Source organism: Gekko japonicus, unplaced genomic scaffold (genome assembly GCF_001447785.1).
Source record: "Gekko japonicus isolate JY-2015 unplaced genomic scaffold, Gekko_japonicus_V1.1 scaffold2257, whole genome shotgun sequence".
NCBI lineage: Eukaryota > Metazoa > Chordata > Lepidosauria > Squamata > Gekkonidae > Gekko > Gekko japonicus.
The window spans coordinates 253,814-273,425 of NW_015168723.1; the positions used below are offsets into that span (position 1 = coordinate 253,814).

The 19,612-nt window shown below is 50.6% G+C and overlaps 2 protein-coding genes across 3 annotated transcripts in view; one reads left to right on the forward strand and one right to left on the reverse strand.

Moving 5' to 3' along the window:
- LOC107114152 (chromosome unknown open reading frame, human C11orf1) overlaps positions 1–6,490 on the forward strand; it is a 10,607-nt gene extending 4,117 nt beyond the window's left edge. Inside the window, exons 2-4 of the mRNA XM_015415592.1 lie at positions 1,788–2,015; positions 3,453–3,519; positions 6,147–6,490. Coding sequence (XP_015271078.1) covers positions 1,791–2,015; positions 3,453–3,519; positions 6,147–6,325 — 471 coding nt within the window. The 5' untranslated portion in view covers positions 1,788–1,790 and the 3' untranslated portion in view covers positions 6,326–6,490. The remainder of the gene's footprint in view (positions 1–1,787; positions 2,016–3,452; positions 3,520–6,146) is intronic.
- Positions 6,491–7,197: 707 nt separating this feature from the next.
- On the reverse strand, positions 7,198–15,022 carry CRYAB (crystallin alpha B). Of its 2 annotated transcripts, none has more exons than XM_015415589.1 (3): positions 14,615–15,022; positions 8,175–8,297; positions 7,198–7,519 (listed from the first exon to the last, which is right to left on the reverse strand). In XM_015415589.1, the coding sequence occupies exons 1-3, from the start codon at positions 14,810–14,812 to the stop codon at positions 7,316–7,318; spliced, it is 525 nt and encodes a 174-aa protein (XP_015271075.1). In that variant the 5' UTR covers positions 14,813–15,022; the 3' UTR covers positions 7,198–7,315. The 2 variants fall into 2 exon arrangements, with proteins under 2 accessions (XP_015271075.1, XP_015271074.1); XM_015415588.1 differs by lacking the exon at positions 8,175–8,297 and adding an exon at positions 10,564–10,686.
- Positions 15,023–19,612: the final 4,590 nt, after the last annotated feature.

Below are 19,612 nucleotides of genomic sequence, written 5' to 3' on the forward strand. Positions count from 1 at the left end.
GTTTGCCACGGGCTGCCTCCAGACGCCTGTGGTGTGATCGCGCCGGAGCGCGGCATTCCCCTCCGGTCCCTCGTTTACCCGCCAGCGCCCAGGGAAGGACCCGTGGTGTGCCGCCGGCGCGTCTAATCATGTAATCACGCATGAAACTGTCCCTGGGCAATTAGCCACGCCTCCTCCCCCCCGCGCGTGATATCCGGCCCGTGTGACCAGGGCCTGGGTATAGCTTTCGTGTGCGCACACACTTGTTCAGATACCGGAAACAGTGGATGTGCACATGAAAGCTTATACCCAGAATAAAACTCTGTTAGCGTTGAAGGTGCCCCTGGACTCAGCCTGGAATGGTCTTCAGCCATTGGACCCCGATAGGGTGCTTATGAGCAATGCCGTGGTTTGTTTTGAGGACACTTTTCTGCATTCCCCCTTCCATTTTTCACTCTCCCCTCCATTTTAAGCATTTATTAGGTTGAAACAGAGTGTTTTTATGGTTTTAATCTTGGCCCTTTGTGCCCTTGTTAGCCGCCCTGAGCCTTTGGGGGTAGGGCGGGATACAAATCTAAGGATAAATAAATAAATAAATAAGTAGCGTTCTTCACGATAGAAATTCTTTTATATCAGTGCTTAGCATTGGCGCAAGAGAAAATTAATCTCCTCCTTAATGTAAACCTGTGCAGTGCTTTCTGTTTTCCAAGCACGTCACCTACTTTGTGTTGTAATCCTCACAGCACCCCAGTAAGGTAGGCCACTATCATTATTTCTAGATAGCGGGTGGCGGGTGAGGTTCGTCTGTCCTCCTCGTGAGTTTGCAACTGAGATGGGGTTTTAACTGGCAAGTAGCCTCCTGGACCGCCACTTATTCCCTTAGTCCAGTAGTGGCGAACCTATGGCACGGGTGCCAGAGGTGGCACTCAGAGCCCTCTCTGCAAGCACACATGCCATCGCCCCAGCCAAGCCCAGACCATCATTAAAGTGTCGAATTCTCTGCCAAATAATTTTAAGTAAATGAAAGCATTTGGGATTGCTTTCCTTACTTTGTTTGGATCATCTTAAGTTAATGTATGAGTTGTTTTTTCTAAAGTAAAACCTCAGTGTTCAGGTTAAATTGCCGTGTTGGCACTTTGCGATAAATAGGTGGGTTTTGGGTCGCAGTTTGGGCACTTGGGTCTCTAAAAGGTTCGCCATCACTGCTTAGTCCCTCTGCCGTGCCGTCTCCCACGTAACACTATAATCCTCTGTTCCTTGTACTCAGAAAACAATGGACTTGCAGATATGAGAGGGTATTCTTATCGTGAACTGGGGTCACTCACACTGAAGAGATTCTGGGCACTGTCCTAAAGGGACACTGACGGTTCCATTGTGTCAACATGTCGTGCTCAGCACTTTTCTCGAATCTGAAATGTGTGGCTGAGCAGGAATGACACAGAGATAACAAACCGCCTAGGTCAGAACTGATGCTGTGGTTGGTACCCCGAAGGGTTTGGGATTGCTAAACCTGTGGAGGCCATTTCCCCAGGGGGCTTGCACACTTTTTGTCCCTCAGTTGCTCTCAAAATCCGGAGGGCAACAAGCATCACTCCATTCGAGGGAGTATTTTTTTTTTTAATTCAGGGCTTGGGCAGCTTTCCTCTTCCTTGCCTCTGAGTTCATCTCAGCATTCTTCTTGAAGCATGTTCAGTCCTCATCAGACTAGTTTAGGGTTGCCAGTCTCCAGGTGGTGGCCGGAGAGCTCCCAGGATTACAACGGATCTCCAGTTCACCTGGAGTTCACCCCTTTCCCATTTTCTCCGTAGGTCATGTCCCTCTCTTGCTTCTTTAACCCTCGCCATGGCTGTCTCTTACACGCCAACGGCCACGGGGAAGTGTGGGCAGACTGGAACAGCACGTCCAAGTTCTCCCAGTATGGCTGGAGGTGCACCACCAACGAGGACTCTTACTCGAACAAAACTCTGCTGGGTAACTGGAATCAGGACCGTTACGACATCCGGAGAGTTCTGCAGCCCAAACCTCTCCCTTCCCAGGTAAGAGCATCCAACCACCAGGCTCCTAAGCTTGCAAAGGGGGGGGGGGCTGGAATGCGTCATCCTCTAGCATTTCACATTTAATTTCTTTTCTAATGTGGTGGATGATTAAAGCACACCCTTGAGAGAGCTAATAAGGAGACAGGTTGTCGACACTGGACTGGGAAGACCTGGGTTCAGATACTGGGTCCTCCAGGATGCTCAGTGCAATCTTGGGCAAGTCGCTTTCAGCTTTGAAACGTATATGATTTTTCTGCATTGAACTCTGCCTTTTCCCCCCAATGGGGATCCAAAGTGCCGTGCATCGTTCTCCATTTTAGCCTCACAACAACCCTGTGAAGTGGATCAGGCAGAGAGGGCGTGCCTGGCCTCAGGTCACCCAGCAAGCTTTCCTGCCAGAGTGGGGATTCAGACCTGGGTCTCTTGGATCCTAGTCCAACACTCTACCACAATTCCACAGGGCCTGCAAGACGGAGCTCTTCCGCCAAGCGTTCGAGCAGACGGGATAACATCAACTGAGTAAGCTAGGCCCTTAAATCCACCCAGCAAGCTTTCCTGCCAGAGTGGGGATTCAAACCTGGGTCTCTTGGATCCTAGTCCAACACTCTACCACAATTCCACAGGGCCTGCAAGACGGAGCTCTTCCGCCAAGCGTTCGAGCAGACGGGATAACATCAACTGAGTAAGCTAGGCCCTTAAATCCACCCTGGCCGCCTGTCTTAATATCCTTGCTTATATGGAGGAATGATGGACACAGGAGCCAATTACCAGCCGTACAGCGAGCGCTGACTCTACGGTGGTTGATTAGAACAGTTCTGGTCATCCTACCTTACATAGCACCTTATAAGAACATAAGAGAAGCCAATGTTGGGTCAGGCCAGTGGCCCCTCCAGTCCAACACTCTGTCACACAGTGGCCAAAAAGACCAGGTGCCATCAGGAGGTCCAGCAGTGTGGCCAGGACACTAGAAGCCCTCCCACTGTTGCCCCCCCCAGCACCAAGAATACAGAGCATCCCTTGCCCCAGCCTGAGAGTTCCTATCTATACCTTGTGGCTAATAGCCACTGATGGACCTCCTGAGGGTTAGGGTTAGGGGCTAGGACCGGGAAGAGCTGGGTTCAAATCAGCCAGGAAGCTTTGTGGGTGACCTTTGGCCAGCCACGCTCTCTCTCAGCCTAACCGACCTCACCAGGTTGTTGTGAGGATAAAATGGAAAAGGGGAGACTCGCCTGTGCTGCTCTGAGCTATTCAGAGGAAGAGTTAAATAAACACGCAATGTGGATTCAGTGCTTTCTCCATAGCTGATTATTCCACTCTCTCTGTTGTTTGTTGATGGAGATATTGTTGATGGGGATATTCTGTCTATTGAAGAATCAACATGATTTAATTTAGATAGTTTCTTAGTCAAACGGCACTAAATCTGGACTTCCCTTTCAGTTCGGCCACTACTTCGAGTCCACCTACTCAGTGGCTTATTCCAAGGAAATGCCTCACAGTACAAGAAGTAGGTGTCCAAAACCGAAACGCGGGTGGAGAACTCAAAGGGGGAGGGGGGGACCCAAATGCCCATCTGCTCCCTCCCTCATTGCTGAATCTTCTGCCCCCCGAATGTATTGGAACCCTTTGGGGGCGGGACAGGTTGCAACCTTTTAAAATAGATAAATATTCTCAATAGATTAGCTCAAATCAGAGAATGCAAAGCAGTGTATCTTCCAGGTTGCAGAGGAAAATCTGATGTGCCCCAAGGACTCCCGAGGTGGGCTACAATGCAGTAAATCAGTGACATCCAATGCTCCCTCTAATCTTTGGAGTCCTGTGAGCAAAAATTCTACTTTGTGAGATACCGGCATTAAAGTTGTGAGCAAGCAATTTGGCTGCTGCATAAATGAGTTTGCTCTGGAGCCCTCCTTCCTGAGCTAAGACAAAAATGTGGGAGCCAGAGGCTAAACAACAGTGAGCTAGCTCACACTAACTCAGTTTAGAGGGAACACTGGTGATACCAACAAAGAGCCAAGGGATCAAAGTGCGATGCCCTAAAAAGAGGTTGTAGAACAATAAGACTAACCCCCCAATGGGATGCAGCCAGATGTACCAGGGAACTTATTCGATCTCCACTTCTCTGTTACGCCGCCTCCAAACTGTCAGTTATTCAGGAGCGTTGTGTCTATTTAGTAAGTTTCAGGTGGGAGGCCGTGTTGATCTGCAGTAGGAGAGCAAGATTTTAATTCAGTAGCACCTAAAAGATCTCCAGGGGACAAGCTTTTAAGAGTCAAAGCTCCCTTCATAAGAACATAAGAGAAGCCAGTGTTGGATCAGGCCAATGGCCCATCCAGTCCAACACTCTTGTGTCACACAGTGGCCAAAAATACCAGGTGCCATCAGGAGGTCGAGCAGTGCGGCCAGGACACTAGAAGCCCTCCCACTGTTGCCCCCCAGCACCAAGAAGACAGAGCATCCCTTGCCCCAGACTGAGAGTTCCTCTCTATACCTTGTGGCTAATAGCCACAGATGGATTTCTGCTCCATATGTTTATCCAGTTCCCTCTTGAAGCTGTCCATGCTTGTAGCCTCCACCACCTCCTGTGGCAGTGAATCCCACGTGTTCATCCCTCTTTGGGTGAAGAAGGACTTCCTTTTATCCGTTCTAACCCGACTGCTCAGCAATTTCATTGAGTGCCCACAAGGAGTTCTTGTATTGTGAGAAAGGGAGAAAAGGGATCATCATCCGGAGACCACTGAGGTCTTATACCCCAGTCAGAAGCAGTGTTCCGTCTAAGCTGAGTCTGTGTGAACTAGCTCACAATTTTTTAGCCTCCGGCTCACACATTTTTTTGTCTTAGCTCCGGAAGGGTGGCTCCAGAGCAAACTAATTTATGCAGTAGCCAAATCGCTCGCTCATAGCTTTAATGCCGGTAGCTCACAAAGTAGAATTTTTGCTCAGAGGACTCCATAGCTTAGAGGGAGCCTTGGAGAAGGTGGGGTCTCCCTTCCTTCTTGTATTTGACAAGGGGGGCTCTGTCTCTGGAAAGTTTGTCCCCTGGGGAGATCTTGTTGGTCTTTCAGGTGCCACTGAACCTGAACCTTCTGTTTAGTGACTGATGGATACCAGCGCACAAGAGAGAGTGCATGGTACGAAAAGCAGAAAATGGGTATTCTCTGAATAATGGCAGGTTTTTAGGTGTTCAAAGGGAGACCAGCCAAGACTTCTTTCTTCCTGTAGCCTTTGGTGCAATGACATCTTTTTTGCCCATACGTGCAATCCTAGACACAGAGACGTCCTCCTAAGCCCACTGGTTTTAGTGGACTTAGAAGGGTGTTACTCCACGCAAGATAGCACTTTAAATCTTCTGAACAGTGGCCCAGTCTGCATCTAGCATTCACTCCGTTGTCTTACCAAACCCACACTGGAACAGAAAAAGATGCAGCTCAAAACCACATTCAGTTATCCCAGGCCAATGCCGTACTGACTGCAGAATCACCCCCCCAACGGCCATAAAACAGCCATAAATCTATCCATACGGCTACCATAAAACCAAGAGATCAAACAAAGTGAAAGCAACGTAGAGGGGGATTTCTGTTCCAACATGGGTTTGGTAAAACGGCAGAGCAAATGCTAGACGCAGAATGGGCCACCGTCTCCACTCCCGTCATCAGATCCCTACCAACTTCAAACTGGGACTTTTAACATCATGTCCAGCTACACCTACTTCCTGTCCCCCCCCTTCTTGTCTAACATCCAGTCCGAAGAAGGGTTCTGTGGACATAGGAGCTTGCTCAGTACTTTGTAGTGTTTTTGTAGATTCTAGCTGAAGTCAAACCCCCTTCCTGTTCTCTTTGATACCTGAAAAACCCAAATCTGAGGCAGATACAAGATGTGCAGGTGCTGCCTACCTTCAGCTGAGCAAAACCAACAACTGCCCATACACCTAAAGAGGTGAATAACCAGTATCAGCTGGTTCGCGCCCCCCCCCCCCAAATGCTCTTGTGGTCCAGCAGGACGGCCTGTTTGGCTTTTTGTAAATTGCAGTTGCATGATCTCGGGACTTCAGCTTACTAGAAGCTAAGGCAGCAGTTGCCTTTTACCTAGTTAGCCCGCAGCGTGTGCTTACCCCTTGCGTTTCCCTGCTCTTAGGAGTTATACGAGAACCTCACTGGTTCCCTGGACACCAGCCAGAGCTGGAGCCTCCTCCGGTCAAGCGAACTGCTCGGTCATGCTACATGATAGACTATGAGACCCCACGTGGCAAGGGACCCTCCCTGGTGGTTGAAGAGACGCCCAAGGAGCCAGAAGAGACTCAGCCGAAGCAGTAAGCATGGGGAGAGGCCTCAAGACACCTGGTTTGGAACGCCCTGCTCACGTGACCCGATTACTCCCCACCCACCCAAGGCTAGGCTGCTGTGCAGCATCACAGACTGCGGTTGTCATTAAAAGGAAGTGCCCCCCCCAAGTGGAAAGAAGATTCTCACTAGCAATTGTGACCCAATGCCTCTACTGCTCTTTTTCTATCTGTGAAAAACTGTTTGACATCCTAGCTTACTGGCTATTAAATTCTGTTTAGTTTTGCAGCCAACGGTCGAAGAACCTGGATTTTTTAAATAAAATGTTTGGCTGTCTGTGGTAAGTGAATGGAACCCTGTGCTTGCTCAGTCACTCAGAGTTATTCAGAGGAATATTGAATTAGCCATGCTGGTTCAGACCAACGCTTCATCTAACCCAGCATCCCGTTTCCAGCTTTGACCCGTCAGATGCCACACCGAAGGCGATATCCCTCACTTACAACTATTCCCCAGCATTTGACGATCAGAGGTTTTCTGCTTCTGAACCCAGAGGACCCATTTAGCTACCATGGCCAATAGCCAACGTTAGATCTCTCCGCCATAAATCTAAGCCCCTTTGCAGCCCATCTAAAGCACCTTTCCACCACCCCATCTCGTGGCCCTAAGTTCCGCAAGTCAGCTGTGCCCATGGTATGAATTAGCATTTCCTTTTGCCTGTCCTGAATCTGCTGCCAGTCAGTTTCATGGGGTGATCTGGTATTATGGGAGAAGGAGAAAAGTTTCTATCTGCTGTCTTCCCACCGTGCATAATGTTGGAGACCACCTTGCCCCTTTGACGAGGCCAGCCCCTAACGCTGAAGGAAGAGGCCAGCAGGTGCTTATACATTGGTTTATTTGTCAGTAAACAAGCTCATCTGCGGATCTTAGCACAAATAAATAAGAGCAGCCGGTCGGTGGGACTGCTTGCTGCGTACAGACAGAAAGGCTTTCTTGGATATAAAAGAGTGGGTCTCAATGAGCTGTTTACTTCCTTTGTCCGCCCGCTAGGGCAGGTTTTTCCTCCCGGGTGATGGCGATGGTGCGCTCCGGCATCTCCGTTGGTTTTCTTGGTCCATTCACCGTCAGGACACCATCAGAAGAGAGGGAGGAAGTGATGGAGAGGGGATCCACATCACCTGGGATCTTGTATTTCCTGTTGAACTCTCTGGCTACGAAGCCTTGTTCATCCTTGTTGGGGGGGGGAGACAGTTAAACCAAATGTGTCATTTTGTGGTTTTCCAAGACGGTGTACACAGAATTCCTGCCACGCAAGCACTGACCAATCCCATACCCATCTAGCCGCGTGTATTCTCCAACCATGAACACATGAAGCTGCCTTATGCCAAATCAGACCATCAATCCATCATAAGAACATAAGAAGCCAGTGTTGGGTCAGGCCAATGGCCCATCCAGTCCAACACTCTGTCACACAGGGGCCAAAAACACCAGGGGCCATCAGGAGGTCCAGCAGTGGGGCCAGGACTCTAGAAGCGGATTACAGACTCCTTTCCCTTCCCTTCCCCACAGCAGACACCCTGTGAGGTGGGTGGGGCTGAGAGAGCTCTGACAGAAACTGCTGTTTTTCAAGAAACAGCTCTGACAGAACTATGGCTTGCCCAAGGTCATCCAGCCAGGTGCAAGTGGAGGAGTGGGGGAATCAAACCCGGTTCTCCCAGATTAGAGTCTGCCTGCACTTCACCACGACACCAAACTGGCTCTCAAGGCCCTTACAAGCAAGGGATAACAGAGCAGTGCCGACATCTCCGTCTTTGATGGGCATCCTTGTTTCAAAAGGCTCTGCTCTGCTTTTACCTCCGGGCCTAGAGCCTCGACCCCCACTGACCTGTCGTTCCTCGTGTTTCCCATGGACTTCGATCATATCTCCAAGAACCTTGACTTTTAACTCCTCGGGAGAGAAATGCTTCACGTCCACATTTACAGAGAATTTGTCCTTATCCAGTCGCATCTGCTGACAAAACAGTCTGGTTAGGGCAATCGTACTGATAAAAAAAACATTTTGTGTGTGTTCCCTACTTGTGGCTAATCGCCACTGATGGACCTCTGCTCCATATGTTTATCTACAAGCCGTCCATGCTTGTAGCTGCCACCACCTCCTGCGGCAGTGAATCCCATGTGTTGATGTGTGTCAAAGTCAGTGTTGTTACTCAGACTGGCAGCAGTTCTCCAGGCAGGGGTCTTGCGCATCACCTAGTGCCAGATTTTCTAAAAAAAACTGGAGATGCCAGGGATTGAACCTAGGACTTTCTGCATGCCAAGATGATGCTGCACCACTGAGCCACGGTGTCCTGGTGTGAAGGTCCCAGCCCCACCCCTGCACTCACAGACCTTGAAGGGAGCCAGAGGGTTGTCAAAAGAAAAAGCAGTTAAAAGCGTCTTGCGGCTCAGGGAGGCCTTGCCAGCGTCTCCCAGGCTTGCGGCTGGATTACAGCTGGCCAGGGAGGAAAAGCTTCTGGGAGAGACCCAGAGGGCTAGGGAGAGCAACAGGGAACCCGCGAGCAGGAGAGAGGGATTCACGTGTCTGCCAGCCCCCCCTCCTCCCGCATTATCGGAGGCCACTGTGAACCTCCCTAGCAAAAAAGTACTGGAGGACTCATCTGCACCCAGTCCGCAGCCTGCAGACACAGGACCAGACCAGTGTTCCCCCTAAGCTCACAATTTTTTAGCCTCCGGCTCTCACATTTTTGTCTTAGCGCACGAAGGAGGGTTGGAGAGCAAACTAGTTTATGCAGCAGCCAAATCGCTGGCTCACAACTTTCATGCCAGTGGTTCACAAAGTAGAATTTTTGCTCACAAGAGTCCACGGCTTAGAGGGAGCATTGGACCTGACACATGGCTTTTGCGATGGGGAGAAACCAGGTGGGGCCTGCAGAACTCCCAAATTACAACTGACCTCCATAAGAATATAAGAGATGCCAATGTTGGATCAGGCCAAAGGCCCATCCAGTCCAACACTCTGTGTCACACAGTGGCCAGAAATACCAGGGGCCATCAGGAGGTCCACCAGTGGGGCCAGGACACTAGAAGCCCTCCCACTGTTGACCCCCCCCAAGCACCAAGAAGACAGAGCATCACTTGCCCCAGAGTCCCTATCTATACCTTGTGGCTAATAGCCACTGATGGACCTCTGCTCCATATGCTTATCTAATTCCCTTTTGAAGCCGTCCAACCTATAGAGATCAGTTTCCCTGGAGAAAATGGCAACTTTGGCAGGGGGACTGTGTGGTATTATACCAGCTGAGCTCTTTCTCCTCCCCAACATCCACACCCCCACCCCCCAAATCAGGTATTTTCCTTCCCAGAAGTGGCAACCCAAACGAAACCACAGCAGATGGTGGATTACAACTTCGAAGGTTCCTTCTCTTCTAAAGGTCCCTGCCAGGGTTCCCTCGAAACGGAGTTAGTGTGCGCTAGCTCACAGTTTTTCTAGCCTCCGGCTCACACATTTTTGTCTCCGCTCAGGACAGATGGCTCTAGAGCAAACTAATTCATGCGGTAGCCAAATCGCTCGCTCACAGCTTTAAGGCCGGTAGCTCACAAAGTAGAATTTTTGCTCACAAGACTCCACAGCTTGGAGGGAGCGTTGGTCCCTGCAAGTGAGAATCTAGCGCAAGAGAGAGTTTTGTCTGCTGCGCTGTTGTTCGCTTTGCAGGGGGGTTTCAACAGAGGGGAGTGTGGCGACGTGCGATTCCCCATACCCCTCTGTCTGCAGTCTGAAGAGGCACAGTGTGTTCCTCAGTGTTCTACCCCCTCTTTCTCCTGCTTGTGTGAACCAGGCTTACGAAGAAGAAGAAGAGATTGGATTTATACCCCGCCCTTCACTACCCAGAGGAGTCTCAGAGCGGCTTACAGACTCCTTTCCCTTCCCCCTCCCCACAACAGACACCCTGCGAGGTAGGTGGGGCTGAGAGAGCTCTGGACAGAAACTGCTCTTTTCCAGGAACAGCTCTTATCAGAACTACGGCTTGCCCAAGGTCATCCAGCCAGGTGCAAGCGAAGGAGTGGGGGAATCAAACCCGGTTCTCCCAGATTAGAGTCCGCCTGCACTTCACCACGACACCAAACTGGCTCTCAAGGCCCTTACAAGCAAGGGATAACAGAGCAGTGCCGACATCTCCGTCTTTGATGGGCATCCTTGTTTCAAAAGGCTCTGCTCTGCTTTTCCTCCCGCCCTCGCCCCCACCTCCCGGCCTAGAGCCTCGACCCCCACTGACCTGTCGTTCCTCGTGTTTCCCATGGACTTCGATCATATCTCCAAGAACCTTGACTTTTAACTCCTCGGGAGAGAAATGCTTCACGTCCACATTTACAGAGAACTTGTCCTTATCCAGTCGCATCTGCTGACAAAACAGTCTGGTTAGGGCAATCGTACTGATAAAAAAAACGTTTCATGTGTGTTGAAACGCTCACAACAGCTGGGCGTCAGACGTCAAACAAATAGTTACGGAACTGGGTCTACCCAAGATGGAGTTCCTGGTAGTGCATACTGGAGAGCTGCTGAGTAGCCAATGTTGATCTCGATAGGCCAGCGGTTCTCAACCTGTGGGTCGCGACCCCTTTGGGGGTCAAATGACCCTTTCACAGGGGTCGCCTAAGACCATCGGAAAACACAAATTTCCGATGGTCTTATGATAGCAACGAAAATAATTTTATGGTTGGGGGTCACCACAACATGAGGAACTGTATTAAAGGGTCGCGGCATTAGGAAGGTTGAGAACCACTGCGATAGACCAACACCACTAGAAGGCAGCTTTGTGTGTCCTGGATGTAGCAAAATGAGGAGAATGCCTGACTAAGATGTCTGTCCACAGGGTGTTCAGAATATGGCAGCCCCAAAATTTTTCAGTGTAAGCCACGGAGAACACATGACACAGGAACACATGAAGCTGCCTTATACTGAATCCTCAGCTTAGAGGGAACACTGCCCGTGACGGAGTTTCTGTCTTACAGACTGGCAGCAGCTCTCCAGGGTCTCAGGCAGAGAGGCCTTTCACATCTCCTACCGCCTGGTCCTTTTTAATTGGAGATGCCGGGAATTGAACCAGGGACGTTCTGCATACCAAGCAGACGCTCTGCCACTGAGCCACATGGTCCTGTTGATAAACTTAGAGCTCAGAATAGACCTCTAGCTTAGGAGTCCCCATTGTAGTGCCCCTGGGTGCCATGCTTGTGAAGTGTTTTTAGAAAATGGTTGGGGTCTGTTGGGTCTTTGGCCAGTTGCCCAGCAGAGCTTCTGATTGGCCACTGAAGATTTGATTGGCTGCCACCACAGCACAAGGATCTTCACTGTGTGGCTAAAGGTAAGCCAGGGCAGCCATTTTGTGACTGCCTCCACCTGGGGCAGCCATTTTGTGAGAGCCATTTTGTGGCTGTGCCCACCGTCTCGTGTCAGAATTGCAAGAGTGCCCGCAGGCTGAAAAAGGCTGGGGACCCAGGAACTGGCTGTTCCTCATCCCCAAAATGAAGGTCCGGCCCATCACCAGTGTTCCCTCTAAGCTGAGTTAGTGTGAGCTAGCTCACAGTTTTTTTGCCTCCAGCTCACACATTTTTGTCTTAGCTCAGGAAGGAGGGCTACAGAGCCAACTAATTGATGCAGTAGCCAAATCACCTGCTCACAACTTTAATGCCTGTCGCTCACAAAATAGGATTTTGGCTCATGGGACTCCACAGCTTAGAGGGAACATTGCCGCCATCACCCAAACCAAACATCCTGGCTTGCGTGTGACGGCTTCTCCGTACCAGCACCACACCTGGGTTGTGTGCCTGAACGGAAACTCAAGACAGAAGAAGTTCGGCAGAGTATCTGCCCTGGGGAGTAAGCACTCCACAAGCCAAGTCTCTAAATAGAAATGTGGAAATAATAGGATGAATTTCTCAGCAGGCAAGTGCAACAACGTATGCCTTACCCTCTGCAAATCAGCCGTCATTGGACATAAAAACCCATGGGGCAAGATGCAGATCATAAGAAGCAAGCACCGTAATGCAAAAATAGAAAAGCGGTCTGTGGGGAAGGAAACCGCAGTCACAGAGAGAGTAATGAAGGCAATACTGCACGAACAATTAATGTCTTCACCATCGTGGCCACTAATTTTGCTGGCTTTAAAAGAGAACGAGACAAGGCCATCTGCCTGAACCTCCACTTTCAGAGGAAGCAACCCGCTGACCACCATTTACCACGGGGCAATAAGAGGGGCCGGTTCTGGCCTCTGATCAGCCTTGCTGGCGGGCCTTGTAGGGGCATCCAATTGGCCACTGTGTGAATGCTGAATTGGATGCACCGCTGGTCTGACATAATAAACAGGTAGACAGTCAACTGCCCTCTGTGTTTGGGATCTGACATAATAAACAGGTAGACAGTCAACTGCCCTCTTCAGGGCTATTTTTGGGCAGGAACGCACAGGAACGGAGTTCCGGCTGGCTTCCAAGTTGGCCACACCCAGCAGGAACACATTAGCATAATAGGCCACACCCAACAGCAGAAACTCATTAGGATTGGCTACATTAGGGGTGTGTGGCCTAACATGCAAAGGAGTTCCTGCTACAAAAAAGCCCTGGGTTTGGACAACAAAGAAGGTAAACAATAAGAAGCAAAAGGTGGGTGTGGCTGGATGAGCACACTTCTGGCAACATGAGGGTGTGGCCTAATATGCCAATGAGCTGTGCTGTCAGGGGTGTGGCCTAATATGCTAATGGATTTCTGCTGTGGGTGTGGCCTGTTATGCTAATGAGTTCCTGCTGGGCTTTTTCTAAAAAAAAAGCCCTGAGGATACTTGTTGTGTTTCCAAGACTGTGGCGTCATCCCACTTTGGAAACCTGCTTCAACTTTAACCTGGCCGTCTTTCAGATGTGGCGGACCCGATCCCCTCAGAAGTTCTCTTGTACCATTGAAACAAACCCTCTCGTGCAGCGCCCACTCATTTCAATGGGCTCGTTCGGTTTCCCAGTGCGGAAATTAGGCCCAAGGTAAGGCCTTTTCCACAAGCAATTCTGGAACTCGATTTTTGCTTTCATTTCCTGGGTCTGTCATTTGAAGGCTGACTCTCCCTACAAACTTGAAATGGCTCTTTTTCGCCTTTTGGTTCTTGCCTGTGTTCATAGGGCTCCAGTTCCAGTCTAAAAACAGTTCTCATTACTGCTGGTGGAAAGAGTTGCTTTTAGTAGCCATGAAAAGAGGGAATGCAGATGGCGCTTATTGTTACCAATTTTTGTAGGTTGATTTTGTCATTTTAATTTTTTAAAATCTATTTATTCACTGAACTTTGTTCATCTGAATTCTCCACCTTTTTCCCCAGTGGGCACCCCAAGTAGCTGACATCACTCTGCTCTCTTCCAGTTTATTTTCACAACATCCCTGCGAGGCAGGTTAGGTGGAGAGGGTGTGACTGGCCCAAGATCACCCAGCGAGCTTCCATGGCACCAGTGTGGATTCGAACCTGCGTCTCCCAGATCCTCGACCAACACCCTCCCCACAACACAGTATTGCTTCTCTCTTTTACAGCCACGTTAACATCACAGATTCTTACCTTAACCTTGATCTAAAAATCCAACAAATCAGTTGTTAAAGAGGTCAAGAAGGATTAATTAAGAAAAAGAAGAGATTGGATTCATACCCCACCCTTCACTATCCGAAGGAGTCTCAGAGTGGCTTACAATCTCCTTTCCCTTCCCTTCGCCACAACAGACACCCTGTGAGGTAGGCGGGGCCGAGAGAGCTCTTTCCAGAACTGTCCTTGAGAGAACAGCTCTGAGAGAACTGTGACTGATCCAAGGTCACACCAGCAGCTGCATGTGGAGGAGTGGGGAATCAAACCCGGTTCTCCCAGGTTAGAGTCCGCGCACTTAACCACTACACCAAACTGGCTCTTAATTAAGAAGAAGGGAAGAGATTGGGTTTATACCCCGCCCTTCACTACCCGAAGGAGTCTCAGAGTGGTTTACAATCTCCTTTCCCCTCCCCTCCCCGCAACAGAGACCCTGTGAGGTAGGTGGGGCCGAGAGAGCTCTTTCCAGAACTGTCCTTGAGAGAACAGCTCTGAGAGAACTGTGACTGATCCAAGGTCACACCAGCAGCTGCAAGTGGAGGAGTGGGGAATCAAACCCGGTCCTCCCAGATTAGAGTCCGCACGCTTAACCACTACACCAAACTGGCTCTCTTAATTAATCAATAAAGACAGGGATTGTGACCGTGACCGGTAGTCCTGGGTCCATGACTGCTGGGGGTGGGAACCTGCTAAAGTGTGTTTAACCAGGAACAAGGAACGTTACCTCTGAGAATCTGCTCTCTAGCCAGGTGGGGAGCCTTAAGAGGGAGGGTCTCAAGAGGAAAGAGCTGAGCGCCGAGGTGCTGGGGAAAAGCTCAGCTTCCACGAGGTGTTCTCCGAAGGCCTGGCTGAAGAGGCGGTTGGGCGACAGGGCGGACACAAGGGGCCTGCGGAAGAGAGGATGGTGAACGGTGATATCCATCTGGATCGGTCCAAGAGGAGACGCTGGGCAGCGGTGCTGGTCCCGCCAGGCGAGAGCCGGGGTTTTATACCCTGTCCGGCAGCAGGCCTTGCCCCGGCTGAACCCTCTGGAACCGTGATGTCAGGTGTTTTATTGTCCCTGCTCCCCGATCTGCACCATTCCACATGGCCTGCCCGATTAGCGAGGGATTTGCTTGCTCTCCGACTGGCATCGCCGGGAGGGGGGGGGAACACAGCTAAATTCCAGCCGGTCAGCAAGAAATATCGTTCCCGTTCCCCGCCCTTCTGTGAAAAGTCCGGGATCCGCCTGGCATCCCCACCCACTGCAGATGCCAGTGGAAGCCACACAGTCGCTATCTTTGTCTCGCAAGCCGGGGAACAAAAGAGACTTTTGTCGCCGTCGCCCAGGGTCTAGTTTGTGATGATGCCACGCTCTGCCAGGGAACAACAAGATCTGTAGTCCTGGTGCGGGCTGAGTGCAAGCCAGATGCTACTCAGATAAAACTTTCTCCCTTTCTTATAACGCTAAGTGGAGGGTCACCCAATGCAGCTGCTGAGTCATAGCCCCAGGGTTGACATCATTCACCTAGGGCACTCACTGCCACTAGACACAATAATCGCAGGGCCTTCCTAAACAGAGTCGACTTTAGTGGGCTTAAAGGTAAAGGTTTCCCTTGCTCGAAAGCCAGTCGAATCCGACACTAGGGGGCGGTGCTCATCTCCGTTTCCAAGCCGAAGAGCCAGCGCTGTCCGAAGACGTTTCCGTGGTCATGTGGCTGGCATGACTAGATGCCGAGGTGCACGGAATGCTGTCACCTTCCCACCGAAGCGGTACCTATTAATCTACTTGCAGTTTCTTGCTTTCGAACTGCTAGGTTGGCAGGAGCTGGGGGCAGAGGCGGGGGCTCACTCCATCATGCGGCACTCGGGTCTCGAACTGCCGAACTACCCACCTTCTGGTCTGCAGTTCAGCCACTGCAGCCCCGTCAGTGGGCTTAGAAAGGTGTAATTCTTTTTAGGATTGCACTGTCAGAGCAGTTTGAGGATCACACCAGGAACAGGGAGAGGTCTAGACTTGACCTCAGACATGAGACTCGCTGAGTGACCGGGCCAGTCAGTGCTGGTCTGAGTTCCAGGGAGAAAGAGCAGAACGCAACAAAATCTATAGGAACAGCCACTACCAGGGCTATTTTTGGGCAGGAACGCACAGGGTGGCTCCTGAGTTGGCCACGCCCAGCAGGAACTCATTAGCATAATAGGCCACACCCAACAGCAGAAACTCATTCGGATTGGCTACATTAGGGGTGTGTAGCCTAACATGCAAAGGAGTTCCTGCTACAGAAAAAGCCCTGGGTTTTGACAACAAACAAGGTAAACAGAATAAGAAGCAAAAGGTGGGTGTGGCTGGATGAGCACACTTCTGGTGTTAAGGAGCTGTGCGGTCAGGTTGTGGCTCAATATGCTATTGAGTTTCTGCTGTTGGGTGTGGCCTATTATGCTAATGAGTTCCTGCTGGGCTTTTTCTACAAAAAAACCCCTGGCCACTACCTTTTCTTTGTTTCTTTTGCCATCAAGTCGCAGCCAATTTATGGTGACGTCGGAGGGTTTCCAAGGCAAGAGATGGTTTGCCATGGCCTGTCTTTGCTCAGCAACCCTGGACTTCCTTGGTGGTCTCCCACCCAAGTATTGACCAGGGTGACTCTGCTTAGCTTCTGAGGCCTGACAAGATCAGATGAGCCTGGGACATCCAAGTCAGGGTGCCGCTACTTTAAAAAAAAATTCAGCAGAAAAGAAGAAGTCTCAGAGCGGCTCACAAACTCCCATCCCTTCCCCTCCCCACCACAGACACCCTGTGAGGTAGGCAGGGATGAGAGAGCTCTGACAGAAACTGCCCTTTCAAGGACAGCTCTGACAGAACTATGGCTTGCCCAAGGTCATCCAGCTGGCTGCAAGTGGAGGAGTGGGGAATCAAGCCCAGTTCTCCCAGATTAGACTCTGCCTGCACCCCTCCCCACCACAGACACCCTGTGAGGGAGGTGGGGCTGAGAGAGCTCTGACAGAGACTGCTCTATTTCAAGAACAGCTCTTATCAGAGCTACAGCTTGCCCAAGGTCATCCAGCAGCTGTGAGTGGAGGCGTGGGGAATCAAACCCTGTTCTCCAAGATTAGAGTCCGCGCACTTAACCACGACACCAAACTGACAACCTCTCTGTTGGCAGGTTTCAGCTGAGATACCTGAACATGGGACGCAGTGTTCCCTCTAAGCTGAGTTCTTGTGAGCTAGCTCGTAGCTTTTTAGCCTCCGGCTCACACATTTTCATCTCAGCTCAGGAAGGAGGGCTCCAGAGCAGACTAATTGATACAGCAGCCAAACCGCTCGCTCACAGCTTTAATGCCAGCAGCTCATAAAGTAGAATTTTCCCTCACAAGACTGCACGGCTTAGAGGGAGCGTTGCATGGGACCCCTCTGTAAGGATGCCATGTACCTCTGAATATAATGGCAGGAACAACATCATGGGGATAAGTGACAGCTCTGAGCACTGCTTAGGGTTGCCAAACTCCAGGCGGGGCCTGGAGATCTCCTGGATTTTCAACTGATATCCGGACTACTTAGATCAGGTCCCCTGGAGAAAACGGCAGTTTTGGAGGGCCATCTCTATGGTATTATATCCTGCTGAGGTCCCTCCCCTGCTCAAACCCCACTGCCCCCAGGCTCCACCCCCCAAATCCCCAGACATTTCCCATCCCAGAGTTGGCAACTGTACTTCTGTTTGCAAACATTCTGGGGCATTCTGTTGTTTCCCACTGGAAACAGAATTCTAGACCTGGGTTTGATCCAGCGTGGCCATTCCTCGTGTTCCAAAGGCTTTTTGTTCACTCAACTCTACTTCCATCCACAGGGCATCGAGGGGCACCGTCAGTGTTCCCTCTAAGCTGAGTCAGTGTGAGCTAGCTCACAGTTTCATAGCCTCCGGCGCACACATTTTTGTCTCAGCTCAGGAAGGAGGGCTCCAGAGCAACCTAATGTATGCAGCAGCCACATCGCTCGCTCTCAACTTTAATGCCAGTCGCTCACAGAGTAGAACTCTTGCTCACAAGACTCCGGCACTCAGAGGGAGCATTGGAAACCCTCCCGGTTTCTTTTGAGTGTTTGCTTCCTCATGCCCCGCCCTCTGACCTGAAACTTTCCCTTCGTATCCACGCGGCTGCTAACAATACGGGGTGACTCATCTCAACCCCGCTGGGTTAAATTTAAATCCGGGAGCCAGTCTGGTTGCTGTAGGCTCATGAATGAAGAGGCAGCGACTGAGCCAGGGTCGTTGCGCCACCGTCAGCTGAGCATGACATGAATGCTGTTCGTCCTGTTCTGACTTTCTCTGTTCGTCTTCCTTCGCTCTCCCGTCTCTGCATGGGCGTAGCCACTGTAGGCAGCATCCCTCACCGACAGGTTCCTCCTGCCTGTCCACGCTCCAGCATCCAGGGTGCCCGACCTGCCATGCCCCTGCAGGGGCACCTTGGGATGCCAGGCACTGCCAGAGGCATCAGGGAGCTGCAGCTGGAAAGACACGCTTGGTCTAGCTGGCTTTCGATCTCATCCAGAAACACGATGTGCCTGTTCATAGCGTGTGCTCGTTTTTGCACAACGGGAACGTCAGTGCACAGTTGGGATTTGATGGCAGAGTTGGGACAGGGTTTTGCATCGGTGCGTCGCTTGGCGAAAGGGTTGCGGGCTTCACATAAGGCTTCAGTTTTTTAAGGAACACTCTGCAACACAACAAGTTGATACAACATATATCTTGCCCATTTGTACCAAGGGAATGTCAGTTTCTCTCCACACTGTGTGAGGGATAGACACGGAACACGTACGCAGACACCCACAGGGCTACATCATGTGAACAGAGAATAGGGGTTAAGAATGTGGACTCTAATCTGGGAGAACCAGGTTTGATTCCCCACTCCTCCACATGCAGCTGCTGGTGTGACCTTGGGTTCTCTCAGAGCTGTTCTCTCAAGAGCAGTCCTTGAAAGAGCTCTCTCGGCCCCACCTACCTCACAGGGTGTCTATTGTGGGGAGGGGAAGGGATTGTAAGCTGCTCAGATTCATTCAGGTAATGAAGGGCAGGGTATAAATCCAACTTCCTCCTCCTCCTCTTCTTCTTCTTCTTACATAAGAACATAAGAGATGCCAATGTTGGATCAGACCAAAGGCCCATCCTGTCCAACACTCTGTGTCACACAGTGGCCAGAAATACCAGTGCCATCAGGAGGTCCACCAGTGGGGCCAGGACATTAGAAGCCCTCCCACTGTTGACCCCCCCAAGCACCAAGAAGACAGAGCATCACTTGCCCCAGAGCCCCTATCTATACCTTGTGGCTAATAGCCACTGATGGACCTCTGCTCCATATGCTTATCTAATTCCCTTTTGAAGCCGTCCATGCTTGTAGCACCCACCACTTCCTGTGGCAGTGAATTCCATGTGTTTATTACTCTTTGGTTGAAAAAGTACTTCCTTTTATCGGTTCTAACCCGACCGCTCAGCAGTTTCATGGAGTGCCCACGAGTTCTTGTATTGTGAGAAAGGGAGAAAAGTACCTCTTTCTCTACCTGCTCTTTCCCATGCATAATCTTATAAACCTCGATCATGTCACCCCTCAGTCATCGTTTCTCCAAGCTAAAGAGCCCTAAGCGCTTTAACCTTTCTTCTTCTTCTTCTTCTTCTTCTTCTTCTTCTTCTTCTTCTTCTTCTTCTTCTTCTTCTTCTTCTTCTTCTTCTTCTTCTTCTTCTTCTTCTTCTTCTTC